General features: G+C 43.8%; 2 protein-coding genes across 2 annotated transcripts in view; one reads left to right on the top strand and one right to left on the bottom strand.

The window, feature by feature from the left end:
* TM4SF5 (transmembrane 4 L six family member 5) overlaps positions 1 to 3,325 on the top strand; it is a 20,236-nt gene extending 16,911 nt beyond the window's left edge. Inside the window, exons 2-5 of the mRNA XM_006899160.1 lie at positions 2,106 to 2,186; positions 2,650 to 2,786; positions 2,962 to 3,165; positions 3,223 to 3,325. Of these exons, the coding sequence (XP_006899222.1) occupies positions 2,106 to 2,186; positions 2,650 to 2,786; positions 2,962 to 3,165; positions 3,223 to 3,325 (525 nt within the window). The remainder of the gene's footprint in view (positions 1 to 2,105; positions 2,187 to 2,649; positions 2,787 to 2,961; positions 3,166 to 3,222) is intronic.
* Positions 3,326 to 12,828: 9,503 nt separating this feature from the next.
* On the bottom strand, positions 12,829 to 13,969 carry VMO1 (vitelline membrane outer layer 1 homolog (chicken)). Its single transcript, XM_006899076.1, has 3 exons — positions 13,784 to 13,969; positions 13,568 to 13,683; positions 12,829 to 13,126 (listed from the first exon to the last, which is right to left on the bottom strand). Exons 1-3 carry the CDS (start codon positions 13,967 to 13,969, stop codon positions 12,829 to 12,831), a joined length of 600 nt encoding a protein of 199 aa, XP_006899138.1.
* Positions 13,970 to 14,296: the final 327 nt, after the last annotated feature.

Raw genomic sequence — 14,296 nt, 5'->3', positions numbered from 1 at the left:
TTCGGCCCTTTTGATTTTCTGACTCCAACTCCTTGCACATTTCATTGTAATATTTTGCTTTGTCATCCCGTGCTGCCTTTTGAAATCTTCTCTTCAACTCTTTAGTATCTTGAATTCTTCCCTGTGCTTTGGCTTCTCTGCGCTCCAGTGCAATTTTCACTGGGTGTGTTAGAGACAGTAAAGTTGGCATAGGATAGAGCAAGTTTCAGGGCTGTTGTACATAGGGTCGCTATGAGTCACAAGGGACTTGACGGCACTTACAACAACAACAATAGGTAAACTTTTATGTGTGCTCTAAGAAATTTTTCTTTCTACCTTTCTCATTATTTAACTGATATTATTCATGGGACCAGAAAGTTCTGGCGGCATCGTGCACAGGGAATTGCACTGCTAGCCCAGGGGCAGCACCTCTCTGGCTGTTTGAACCCACCAGCCGCTCCAATGAATAAGATGGAAAAAATTTCATCCTGTGTGATTAACAGCCTCTGACAATAACTGGAAATCCGTTATGAGTTTATTTCAACATGATGACAATGAATTCGAGTTACACATACACACACACAATATAGGTTAAGGACCCGACCCTCTGGTGGTGTTCATTATATGTTGGGCTACTAATTGAAAAGTCAAATTTGAATTTACCACCTGCTCTGCTGTGCAATCTCCTCTTAAGGTCGACTGTAGCCTGCAAGATGAATTGCATCTCAACCTCAAGAAAGCAAAGAAACTTCACCACCAGGCTAATTAACAGCATCATGATAGATGGAGAAAAGACTGAGGTTGTTAATGATTTCATCTTGTTCGGACCTACAATCAACACCCTTGGCACCAATCGTCAGGAATCTAAAGATGAGTTGCTTTAGGAAGGTTAGATGTCAGGGACCTCTCCAGAGTGCTAAAGAGCAACGATGTCAGTCTAGAGACCAGGACATGCCTGACCCAGGCCATGGCATTCTCAATTGCTTCCTATGCATCTGAGAGCTGGATAATAAATAAGAATGACAGAAGATGAATGGATGCCTTTGAGTTGTGGTGCTGGAGAAGAGTCTGCAAAGAGAACAAGCAGGTCTGTCCTGGAGAGGGTGAAACCAGATTGCTCCTTGGTGGCAAGAACAGTGACGCTCCACCTCATACTTAAGGCATGTTGCCCAGAGGGCCTGCTCCTTGGAAGAGCTTGAAAGGGATGGTCAGTGTAGGAGAGGAAGATCCTGGATGAGACAGATTGACACAATGACTGTGGAAATGGGGGCAGGTGTGTCAGAGATGATGAGATTGGCTCAAGACAAGGCAAGATTCAGAGCTATTGTTCATTGAGCCATTATTAGTTACAGTCAACACAATGGCACATAACAACAACAGCAAAGATTTACAGCCTTGGAAGCTCTATGAAGTCAGAATTGACTCAATGCCAATTCACAAGTCAGAATTGACTCAATGCAAAGGGTTTGTTTTGTTTTGTTTTGTTTTATTGGGCTCTGGTGGCCTAGTGGGTAAGAAGTAGTGCTGCCAATCACATGATTGTGCCAAAGGCACGTGATTCAATCCACCAGATGCTCTTCAGGAGGAAGATGGGAAATCTCCTGTGTGATTTACAGCCTCCAAAAACCTACTGAAGAATCATCAATGAGGCTGTTACAACTCAACGGCAATGAAAGAGTATGAGACTATTTTTATTAGAATTGCCAAAGAGCATCGTGATGAAGGTGCTCTGATGAATCATGGCCCTTGCTTTCATTTGTACAGTTTGGAGACAAAAGCAAATCATCGTTTTATAATTGGTGGTGATGATTGTAATTCATTACTATTGCACGCAGGACCACAGAAGCAGGCAGGACTATGTGTGACTCAGATGCGTACAAAAAGTGCAGAATAAAAAGGTACCTTTCCATTCTTATCACAGAATGAGAAGTGGCCTGGGCAAATTTAATTCTGTTCTATATAAGGTCACCAAGAATCACAGCTAACAAGACAGGAACTAATAACAGCACATAGTCTGAAGGTCTGGGGGAGTTACAGGCTTGAAGGAGTGAAGCACTGATGTGAGTAAGGCTTTGGAGTTCTGGGGGACAGGCACCACACTGACTGTTCCTCCCGACCTTCCACAGGTCCTGTGTCCAGGAATTTCTGCTGTCCGGGCAGGTGGCAAGGGCTGCTGCGGTGCAGGCTGCTGTGGAAACCGATGCAGGGTAAGATCCACGCTGAGGCAGCAGGGGGCGCTAAGTGTTTGAAGTGACTCAGGATATTATTATTATGAACTGCTTAAATGTAATATTCTTTTTTACATTATTTTTTAATTGATTTGCTTACAAAGTTTGTATACATGCTTAGAGACACAAGCTCCTCAGCAGAGCTCCAGGTCTCACCTCATTGCCACTCCCTCGAATTTGCATGTTTTGGGCTTCAAGGGCCTTAACAAAGGGGACTGGATTTAACCCCCTTGAACCTCTCAGGCCCTTGGCCTTAAGTTTGACAGGAAATTCTTTTAAACATGATGCAAGAAGACTTCAGTTTAAAAAGAAGAAGAAGAAGAAGACGACGACGACGACTTCAGACTTGTTTGCTGGGAAGAGCAAGTCTCAGCTTAATAGGCCCTGAAGTAGAGAGGATGAGACACAATTTACACCATCTTCTGTTTATCTCTGCACCCAGATGCTGCGCTCCGTCTTCTGCTCAGGGTTTGGGGTGCTTGGTGCTGCCTACTGCCTCGGGGTATCTGGAGCCGGGCTCCGATCTGGACCCCTCTGCTCTAGTAACGGTGACTGGAGATACCCCTTCAACAACTCCACGTAAGCCTGGCCTCATCTGCCCCTTCCACTGGGAAACTGGTGCAGGCTCCCCCTGGAGTGAGCGCTCCTTCCACGGAGCCCTGGGCAGATGCCTGAGTGCAGGGGTGCATGGATGCATGGAGGGAGTCACAGGGTCTGATCTCCGGCCCTCACAGTGACCCTGTCTGCCCCACAGTGGAAACTACTTGCTGGACCACGATCTTTGGAGTCTGTGTGAGAAGCCGCCTAACGTGGTCTCCTGGAATGTGACGCTTTTCTCGCTGCTAGTGGGAGCCTCCTTCCTGGAGCTGGTGCTGTGTGGGGTGCAGCTGGTGAACGCAGCCATTGGGGTCTTCTGTGGTGACTGCAGGAAGAAGGAGGTGGGCCAGAGTGGTGGAGGGTGGGGCAAGGGGGGTGCTTGTTCCTGGTCATGTTCTCACTCTTTTTCCCCCCTCAGGGCGACCCTCACTGAGGCCCTGCTGCCTAACCACTCTTCGGACTCACTACCAGGAACCCCGCCCAGCCCCTCCACCCTGGCTCCTTGGAATAAACTGTCATGAGCTATCCCTACTCTACTCTGAGTGTGCCTTGTGTATGGAGTGTCCAAGGGACCCCCAGATACACTGGGGCTTGGGAATCTCCTGTTTGAGACCCTCGCAACCTGCTTTTTATTTTCTTAAATAATAAATAGTGAGCCAGTTGTGTGGACTGAAAACAGAGAGGCAAACAAAATAAACACGCCCTAAGCTCCCAAGAATTTAACATTCCAGGGCTGGGATGTTTGGATTAATGAGAAACTCTGTTTTAAAATATTTGTAATAGGATAATGTTCAGAGTGGCTATTTTTATAAGATATGGAGAGTCTTGTTAAGAAAGGGAAATTTGAACTGAAACCTGAACACCTGGGGGGATTCCAGGAGATAGAAGGAGAGAAAAAGGCCCTAAGGGGAAAATCAGTATCTTTATTGGGGGTGGGGCCCCTAGAAACCACAAGAAATTTCAACGTATTGATCTTTAAAAAATGAAACCTTATGGCCATGATAGTTTTTTCACCTGGATCAGGGAGTTCTGGTGGCCTAGTGGCAAGAAGTTGTGCTGCAATCCTGAAGTCACATTGTTCCAATCCACTACCTGCTGCTCAGAAAAAGGATAGACAATCTCAGTGGTACACAACAACAATTTGGCAGAAGTCTCCTATTTTGGTTTCCACTAGTAGTTTAAAGCAATGATGTCAATTTTGAAAAACATTTTCTTTTATACTGGTTTACATACAAAATTCATAAAGTTTATATATATTGTTTTTCACACCAAACCTTTCCCCTTTCCTTTACCAATCACTCCCTCCACCCATCAAATTGTGCGACCCTATATTTAAGCGCCCCCCCCCCACCATAGGATCCTCGTACACATTCTATAATAATGATCCTACAGGAGTGGCATCAACTTTCAAAATAGCCTGCCTCCAGAAACCTTATGAACCGTGGAGAAAGGATGAAAGTTATACAAATGTTCAGGTCTTTTGTTCATAGGGTTGCTATGCCTATGACTTGACAGCACTTAACAACAACAACATACAGTATTTGTCTTAATGAGACTGAGTTAGCTCACTAAGCGTAATACTCAAGTCCTTCCCATGTTAGGTAGCAATTAACAAAATCTTTGCTCCTGTGTGCTGCATAGTATTCCATTGTGTGAATGTACGTTAATTTCTCAAATCATTTCATTGTGAGTGGGCATTTGGGCTGTGTGCATGTTCTTACTATGGTGAATAACACTGCTAATGAACAGTGGTGTACAAGTATCTGTGCCTCAGTTCTCATTTAGAGTATATAGTCCAAGCAGTGGAATAGCTGGGTCATATGAAATATCTATGTTCAGCTTTTTAAACAAATGCCAAAGTGCCTTCCAGAGTGGTTGTACCATTTTACAATCCCATCAACAATGTATAAGAGTTCCTGTCTTGCCAACATTTAGTAGTACTTGCTGCCTTGCTAACCTTTGCCAATGCTAACTGGGGTGAGATGGTATCTCATTATGGTTTTTATTTGCATGTCTCTTATTGCCAGTGATTTGGAGCATTTCTTCATGTTGGCCATTTGAATGTCCTCCTCTATGAAAGTTCTTTCCATGTGTTTTGCCCATTTTGTAACTGGGTTATCAGTTTTTTTCTTCTGGAGGCACTGAAGGATTCTGTAAACTTTCATTATAGTCTCTTGTCTGAAATGTTATTGCCAAATGTTTGTTCCCAGTCTGTAAGTTTTCTTTTCACCCTATTGGGAAAAGTTTTTTATGATCACAGAGATTTAATCTTTCAGAAGGTCCCATTCATCAATTTTATTGTCTTCAGATTGTGTATTTCTGACTGTATTTGGCAATCAATCCCTTTATATCATAGACTAGGCATTCTACGCTTGAGCCCAGTTTGTCTCTTATGAGCTTTATGGTTTTGGGCTTTACTCCCAGGTTTCTGATCCACCTTGACTTGATTTTTGTGTATGGTGTGAGATGTGAATCCTGTTTCAGCTTTCTACAAGTTGTTGTTATGTGTCGTTGAGTAGCCTTCAACTCTTAGCGACCCTATGTACAAAAGCCCTAAACCCTGCTCTATCATTTGCCAATCTTATTGTCTCCAACACACCTATCCCCATTACAACAGTAACTGAATCAACACAACTCTTGGAGAGTCTTCCTCTCCTGCACTGTCCTTCCACCCTCCCAAGCATGAGGTCCCCCTCCTAGGACTGGTCCCGCCTTGCAACATGTCCAAAGTATGTCAGACTCCAAGGAGCAGCCTGGCTTCACCTTCTCCATGATGAACTTGTTTGTTCTCTCATCAGTCCGTGGTATATTTAATACTTTTCTACAGCACCCCTAAAGGCACCAACTCTCCTTCTATCATCCCTAGTCATTGTCCAGTTCTCTGATGCATAGCAAGTAATTGCAAAGACCATGGCCTGTATCAGGTACACCTTAGTCTCCAGACTGATATTGTTGCTCTTCAGTGCTTTGGAGAGGTCTCTGACAGCAGACTTTCCCAATGCAATTTGTGTTTTAATTTCCTGGCTTCTGGTGTTGATTGTAGAGCCAAGCAAACTGAAGCTGTCAATAATCTCAATCTCGCAGTCCAGTTTTGCTAGCACCATTAGTTGAAGAGGTTATCATATCTGCATTTGATAGATTAAATTTCCTTGTAGACTATCAGTTGACCATAAATAGCTGGGTCTGTTTCTGGGTTCTCAATTCTGTTCCATTGGTATATGCATTTGTCATTGTACCAATACCATGCTGTTTTAGTTACTAACTGCTGTGTAGTGTTTTGAGGCCAGTGAGTGCTATACCTCCCACTTTCTAACTTATTTTCAGAAGTACTTTGCTTATTCTGGCCTCTTTCCTTTCTAAATAAACTTGACAATTTCCTTTTTGATCTCCTTGAAAAATGAGTTTTGTATTTGTATTGGGATTATATTGAACATGTAGATTGCTTTTGGTAGGATTGTCATTTCCACAAAATTAAGCCTTCCTATCCATGAATAGGGCACATTGTTCTATTTCTTTAGGTCTTTTATTGTGCCTTGCAGAAATGTTCTGTAGTTTTCTTTGTACATGTCTTTCGTATCTTTAGTAGGTTCACTCCCAAGTATCTCAATTTGTAGTTGACTGTTGTAAATGGTATTGCTTTCTTGGTTTCCTTCTCGAGTTCTCTTTGTTACCGTAGAGGAATCCCACTGATTTTTGGATATTGATCTAGTATCCTGCCACTCTGCTAAACTGATCTACTAGCTCTAACAATTCTTTGTGTGTGTGGAGTCTTTAGTGTTTTCTGTATACACTATCAAACCATCTGCGTAGAGTGACAATTTAGCCATCTCTTTGCCAATCAGGATGCCTTTTATTTCTATCTGCTGTTAGAGACCTCTCCAAAGTACTGAAGAGCAATGGTGTATCTTTAGAGACTAAGGTGCCTCTGATCTAGGCCATGGTCTTTGCAATCACTTGTTATGCATCAAAGAGTTGGACAATGACTAGGGAGTATAGAAGGAGAATTGACGCCTTTGAGCTGTGGTGTTAGAGAAGAGTATTGAGGGTACCATGGACTGCTAAGAAAACAAACAGGTTCCACTTGGAAAGGGTTAAACTGGGCTGCTCCTTAGAGGCAAGCATTCTGAGGCTTCGTCTAACATACTTTGGACATGTTGTAAGGAGGGACCCGTCCTTGGAGAGGGACATCATGCTTGGGAGGGTGGAGGGACAGCGCAGGAGGGGAAGGCCCTCTATGAGGTGGATTGATTCAGTGACTGGGGTAATCGGGATGGGTGAATGGGAGACAGTGCAATTGACACAGGACAGAGTAGAGTTTAGGGCTGTTGTACATAGGGTCATTATGAGTCGCAAGCGACTCGACAGCACATAACAACAGCAACTTGTCATATCAAACAGGGACCAAAGATGTCTACTGTCACCATTGCTATTCACTATTGTACTGGAAATACTTACTTGCTAAGGCAATATGACAAGTTGCTGTTGTTATGTACTGGTCTATAATTTTCTCTTTTGGTAATATCTTCGCCTGGTTTTCGTATTAGGGTTATGCTTGCTTCATAGAATGTCTATGGGAGTGTTCCTTCTTTTTCTGTATTTTGAAATAACTTAAGTAGAATTGATGCTAAATCTTCTCTGAATGTTTGGTAGAATTCAGCTGTGAAGCCATCTGGTCCAGGATTTTTTTGTGGGGAAGTCTCTTTATGACCTGCTCAATTTCTTCTTTTGTGATGGGTCTGTTCAAGTGTTCTATGCAGGGCATGAGTTTCAAGTATTTTGTCCATTTCCTTTAAGTTTTCAAATTTATCTGAGTATAGCTTTTATTTTATTATTTTAATATTCTGATGTTATAGATGTCATTTCCTCTGGTTCTGTTGTGATGTCACTGCTTATCATTCCTTAATCAAATTATTTGTCTCTTCTCCTTTTTTTCATTTGTTAAGTTTGTCAGTGGTTTGTCAATCTTACTGATCCTTTTGAAAAACCAGCTACTGCTTTTATTGATTGTTTCAATTGTTTTTCTGTTTTCTATTTCATTGATTTCAGCTCTTATCCTTATAATTTCCTTTCTTCTAGAGGCTATTGGATTAGATTGTTGTTCTTGTTCACTTTGATGAAGGTGCTGGGTTATATCCTTTATCTTGTTTCTTTCTTCATTTTTTTTATGTGTTTGCCTATTGAGATTAACTGGCCCCTGAGGACTGTGTTAGCTGCATCCCAGAAATTTTGGTATGTTGGGTTTTCATTATCATTTGTTTCAAGGAACTTTTTAAATTTCATTCTTATTTCTTCTATAATCCAATCGTGTTCTAGCAGGGTGTTATTTAGCTTCCACGTTGATGGCTTTATAAGCTTTATCTTCTTGGGGTTAATTTCTAATTTTATGACACTGTGATCTGAGAAGATACTTCGGGTTATTTCAATGTTTTTTAATTTGTTGAGGCTTGTTTTATGCCCTAATATGTGATCAATTCTGGAGAATACACAATGTACACTTGAAAAGAAAGTGAATTGAGTTTTAGCTGGGTAAAGTACTTAGACTACATCCACAAGGTTGAGTTGGCTCACTGTGCAGTTTAATTCTTCTGCATCTTTGTTAAGTTTCTTTTGAGTTGAACTTATCTTTTGGCGAGAGTGGTGTGTTGAAGTCTCCAACCACTATTGTGGTGATATTTCTTTCTTCAGTTCTGTTAACAGTTGTTTTATGTACTTAGCAGGTCTATCATTTGGTGCATAGATGTTGACCAGTGTTACGTCCTCTTGATCTACCATGCCTTTAATCACTAGACAGTGCCCTCCCTTATCTTTTATGATGATTTTCATTCTGGAGTTATTTTATCAGAGATTAGTATTGCCTCTCCTGGGTTTTTGTGGATGCCATTTGCTTGATACATTTTTTCCCAGCTTTTGATTTTGAGTCTATCTTTCTCTTTGTTTATTAAATGTGTCTTAAACAATTTATTAGATGTAGACAACATATTGATGGGCTTTTAAAAATCCGTTCTGTTACTCTTTTTCTCTTGATTCGTGCATTAAATCCATTCATGTTGTTGTTGTTGTTATGTGCCGTCGAGTCACCTGCGACTCATAGCGACCCTATGTACAACAGCCCTAAACTCCGCTCTGTCCTGTGCCAATCGCACCGTCTCTGACACTCCCATCCCAATTATCCCAGTCACTGAATCAATCCACCTCATAGAGGGCCTTCCTCTCCTGCGCTGTCCCTCCACCCTCCCAAGCATGATGTCCCTCTCTAAGGACTGGTCATTCCTCACAACATGTCCAAAGTAAGTTAGACGGAGCCTCAGACTTCTTGCCTCCAAGGAGCCACCCGGTTTAACCCTTTCCAGGACAAATCTGTTTGTTTTCCTAGCAGTCCATGGTATTCTCTATACTCTTCTCAAGCACCACAGCTCAAAGGCATCAATTCTCCTTCTATCCTCCTTGGTCATTGTCCAACTCTCTGATGCATAACAAGTGATTGGGAAGACCATAGCCTGTATCAGACGCACCTTAGTCTCCAGAGAGACACCATTGCTCTTCAGCACTTTGGAGAGGTCCCTAACAGCAGACTTTACCATGGCAATGTGCCTTTTAATTTCCTGGCTGCTGGTGCCAAGACTGTTGACTGTGGAGCCAAGCAAACTAAAGCTGTGTACACTCTCAATCTCTTCACCATCCACCCTGATGCTGCCAATTGGTCCAGTGGTGAGAATCTTTGTCTTCTTGACATTGAGCCTCAATCCATATTGTAGGATGCAGTCCTTGACACTCTGCAGCAGGCGCTTCAGGTCCTCTTCAGTTTCAGCAAGCAGGGTTGTGTCATCCGCATAACGCAGATTGTTGATAAATCGTCCGCCAGTCTTGACCCCACATTTCTCCTCATAGAGCCCAGCCTCCTGGATAATCTGTTCTGCATATAGGTTGAAAAGGTATGGAGATAGGATGCATCCCTGGCGTACGCCCTTCCCAATTTTGAACCATGCAGTGTTCCCTTGCTCTGTTCTGACGATTATTTGCAGACCAGGTTTTATTGTTGTAATGTTGCTGTGTTTCTTTTTACTCTGTCCCATCCTCTTTCCTTTGGTGTCTCTGTGTGTAGGACTTCCCTTAAAAGTTCTTGTAGGTTTAGTCTTTAGTCTTGTTTTCACAAATTACTTAAGTTCTTTCTTTTCCTTAAAAAATGTAATTTATCCTTTGTATTTGATGGAGAGCTTTGCTGGGTACAGGATCCTGGGTTGGCATCTGTGTTCTTTCAACTTTCTGTATATGCCATCCCATTGTCTTCTTGCTCACATGGTTTCTGCTGAAAAATTAGAACTTGATCTGATTGCTTTTCCTTTGCAGGTGACTCTGTTTTTCTCATGCAGCTTTCAGTATTTGATCCTTATTTTTTATTTTGGAGAATTTTACTATATGTCTTGATGTACTCCTTTTTGAGTTTAGTCTATTGAGTTTGCTGAGCTTCCTGAATGTGGATTTCCTTGTTCTTCAAAATACCTAGGATATTTTCTTCTAGGACCTCTTCCACAATTTTCTCAGTGATTTTCCTATCCCTTTCATATTCTGGAATTCCAATCATACATATGTTGTTTCTTTTTTTCATTCCACATGATAATGTTTTCTTCACTTTATGTCTCATCTCTGATTTTTCTTCTAGTATGTTTCCATTAAGGGTCTTGTCTTCCAGCTCACTGACTCTCTGCTCCATCTCTTCTGTTTTACCTTTTTGTCCTTCAAGCATGTTGAACACTTCTACCACTTTAGTCTTAATGTTCTGGATTGCATTTTCATGCCTTTCTGTTATTTCTGGTACTGTGTTGCCATACCCTCCAAATCTTATGATGATTTTTCAAGTTCTTGTATCTCTTTTTCTCTATTGTTTCAATTCTTCCTTTTTTTTTTTCATTTCTTCCATATTTGTGCAAGTTCCTCCTCATCAGTATTCTGGCTCTGTGTCTCTGGAGCATTTGCTTTCTTACTGGTTTTCATTGTTTCTTCCATCATTTGCACCTTCTTCCAAAGCTGTTCAAATATATAAAAAAATATATATGCTCTTCATCAATATATTTTTTTTTCTGGTGCTATACCTCTAGGTTATTCCCTTTATCTGTGGCTTCCATTGTTTCTTCCATCATTTGTACTTTTATTTGTAACTGTTCAAAGGTCACCATATTAACATATATCATCTGCCCTCTTGACTCTGGGGTATTCATGAGGTCTCTGATAGTCTCTGAATTCTTTTTTTAAAAGGTTTACTTTGTTTTTTCACTGTGTTTGAAGTGATCTCTTGCTTTCTTGACATTATGTGAAGCTTTTCTTGAAAGTGTTAGGTCATTTACATTGTGTCCATGAAAGTTTTTGGTGGTCCTTGCCTTTATAATGTTACTAGTTATTTGCCAAGTTAAAAATGTGATGAGATGTTCATTCCACTGTAAATCATTTCAGGGAAAATTTGCCTTTCCTAAAGTCCTTGAGGTTCTCTCTGTTCTGCACTGCAGCCCTGTAGGAATTTCACCTTGACATCAACTCTATCGTATATGAAGTGGCTGAGTGGTGTGAGACCAGGTGTTCTATTCAAGCAGTTTCTCACACATCTTTTCTCCTGGAGTTTGATATCTTCCTTTGTCTCTGGAGTGGCATGAGATTAGAGGTCAAGGCTGCTAGCTTAAGCAGCTTTCATGCAGAGGGTCTCAAGTCAGCCCTCCCTCTTTCTTGCAGAGAACTACAAAAATCTGTTCCCTTGGCCTGAAGTCCTGTGTACTAAAATCTCTCTTCCTGTTTGGCCCTTGGAATGGCCCCGCAGCTGCAGAGGCAAGGACTCCCAGATGGAGGTACCTACAACCACAGGGACACCTCAGTCCTGTCTCCTTTCAACAAACAATGGAGAGTGCTCTCTCTTGACAGAAAGCCCCCACCTCTCTTGACCTTTTCTCCTGAGGCTTGATGTGCTCCTTTGTCTCTGATATCAATTTAAAACTAAGGTATGTTTGATTCAGACCATGGGCTTATCAGTCACCTGCTATGCATCTGAGGGCTGGACAATGAATAAGTATGACAGAAGAATTTATTCCTTTAAGCTGTGGTGTTGGAGAAGAGTACTGAATACCTCATGTTCCGCCAAGAAAACAAAACAATATCTCTTAGAAAAACTGCACTCAGAGTGCTCCTTAGAGTCAAACATGGTGGGACCTCAAGTCTCATACTTAGGGCATATTGTTAGCAGAAGATATTTCTTGGAAAGACAGGGACTACAGCAATGAGCTCATGTGTGTCAGAGATACTAGAACAGAATAGGTCAGGGTTCAAGTCTGTCGTTCATTGGATTGCTATGAGTCACATCCCACTCACAGCTCCTACAAGGTTCGAATCCGCCTTTCTCTGCAGGAGGAAGATGGTCGATCTCTTCTCAAGCAATTTACAGCCTTTGAGAATGGGCTGGAGTGTCAGCTATCAGTTGCTTCTCATCAGCAACGAATTTGAGTGAGTGGTTTAGAAAGGAGGGAGCTCTGGTGTTAAGCAGCTGGATTTCTACATAACAACAACTGTTTAAAAAGAAAACAGTTTGGGCTCTTGAGTGAATACCATCACAAAGTGGGTGTATGACTCAGGAGCTTCTCTAACTTGTAAGCAAAATAGTGTGTTTAAGAGTATTCTTGTGGAATATACAGATCCTTATGGATTGTGTTTACAACAGACTTCCATGGGTCTCAGAGCCAAAGCCAAAATCAAATACCCGCCAGTGGAGTACTTGGCCAAGAAGGAGACAGTGGGGCACAGTTTCCCTCACCCCAAAACAAGGGAGACCAAAGCCAAGAAGAAGAAGCTTTAATAGCAGGAGGAACGCAGACTGGCCTTTTTTTTTTTTTTTGAGGAGGGGAGCATGCAGCCTGCCTTTAAGGGAGCACAGCAGCCTGCCTTTATGGGGCACGCCGCCTGCCTTTAGGTGGGCACGCTGCCTGCCTTGGGAGCCAGGAGCCTGCCTTAGGAGCCTGGACTAGGGTTTAAGAGGGTTGCGCTGGGGTCAGCTCCGGCAGCAGAACATGCGCGCGTCGTTGAGCGCAGTGTCGTCGCGGATGCCTCGAGGCTGTTCGATCTTGGTCTGAAGGCCGCACACGCCTTTGGGGCACGGGACGCTCCAGTCTCCAAACTCTCCCCAGGTCAGGCCAGGCCCCTCCAGCTCCGTGCCGTCCGAGCAGCGGGCACGCAAGTTGTTGGCCGCCGTGTTGTCCCCGGGGGTCTTGGGGACCTCCACGCGGAGCGAGAAGGCCACCAGAAAGCCCCCGCCAGGGCACCACAGGGGCTCGCTCCAGGCGCCCCACCTGAGAAGGAGGCGGGACGGCTCGGAGGGTCCCCCTACCCAACTCCAGACCGCCCAGCGAAGGCGGGACCACCTCCAGGGGTCAAATCCTACCCCGGAGATGCCCAGGGAAGATCTTTCATTCATTTTTCCCAAATCTAAATAGCTTTGAAGGTGCTGCCCACCTGGCTTAAAAATGTGTTTTTTTGTTAAGTACCATAAAGTTGGAACCGACCTCTAGCCAGTTTTTAGAGGTAGTAAATTGCACGAAAGATTGATCATCCTTCTCCTTCTGAGCAGCCGGTGGATTTGAACCATATGCCTTTGGGTTGGCAGCTCAGCTCCTTACTCCTAGGCCACCAGTACTCCAAAAAGGTGTAACAGGAGAAAAGCATATCCCACTCTAGAGGACACCCGGGTAAAGGATATCCGCACCCGCGAAACCGATACATCTCACACTCACCTTCCAGACTGGGACTCCACCACGTGCGTGTTGCGCTCCGCGTTCCCCCGAGCGCAGTGCAGCCGGATCCCATTTAGAGCGGTGTCGTCGCCAGGAATGCCTTGGGGGGGCTCCACCTAGGAGGACAGGAGCGAAGGCGAGGCAGAGAACTGCCATCCCCGGTTCTGGGGATCCTCACGTCGCCGCCCCCTCCGATAACCAGGCCTGAGAAACCACCTTGAGCGAGAAGCCGCTGGCGAAGAATCCTTCGGGACACATCTCCGGCCAGGCCCAGTCACCCCAGGGGCCCCCATTGGTCACCTCGATGACGGACGTGAAGCCAGTGGGCGCATCCGCCGCTGTCTGCCCGCAGCGCATCGCCCACAGCAGCAGCAACAGCTGGGCTCCTGCACTCCGCTCCATTCCGCAGCCTCTGTGAGATCTGACCCTTATGCGGTTTATACCACTCCTGCCCCCACAAAGGCTCGGATTGCGGAAAGGCCACCTGGATTAAGTGACACCCAAAACTAATCTTCTCCTGGAACCCTGTAGGCTCTGGGCTCTCAGAGCCAAAGGAGGAGGGGCGGCAGGATCCAGGGGTTGAAACTACCACCACCTACTGAATTGTTCAGTACTTTGCAGGCTTATTTAATCCTCAGAACAATTTCAGGAAATGGGAATTACCCTTCTTATTTTGCAGATGCGATCGTTAGGGCTCAGAAAGGCCAAGCAACTTGCCTAAAGCCACAG

This window comes from Elephantulus edwardii, unplaced genomic scaffold, assembly GCF_000299155.1.
Source record: "Elephantulus edwardii isolate Elephantulus edwardi_28Jun2011 unplaced genomic scaffold, EleEdw1.0 scaffold00246, whole genome shotgun sequence".
Taxonomy (NCBI): domain Eukaryota; kingdom Metazoa; phylum Chordata; class Mammalia; order Macroscelidea; family Macroscelididae; genus Elephantulus; species Elephantulus edwardii.
This window is presented reverse-complemented; position numbering and strand designations above follow the sequence as displayed.

Bases quoted from the DNA above. Each gene is read 5' to 3' on its own strand.
- VMO1 (XM_006899076.1), bottom strand. From the start codon at position 13,969: ATGGAGCGGAGTGCAGGAGCCCAGCTGTTGCTGCTGCTGTGGGCGATG. The intron at 13,684-13,783 runs GTGGTTTCTCAG...CTGTCCTCCTAG, and splicing joins CCAGCGGCTTCTCGCTCAAG to GTGGAGCCCCCCCAAGGCAT. The intron at 13,127-13,567 runs GTGAGTGTGAGA...CCTCCTTCTCAG, and splicing joins GTGGAGTCCCAGTCTGGAAG to GTGGGGCGCCTGGAGCGAGC.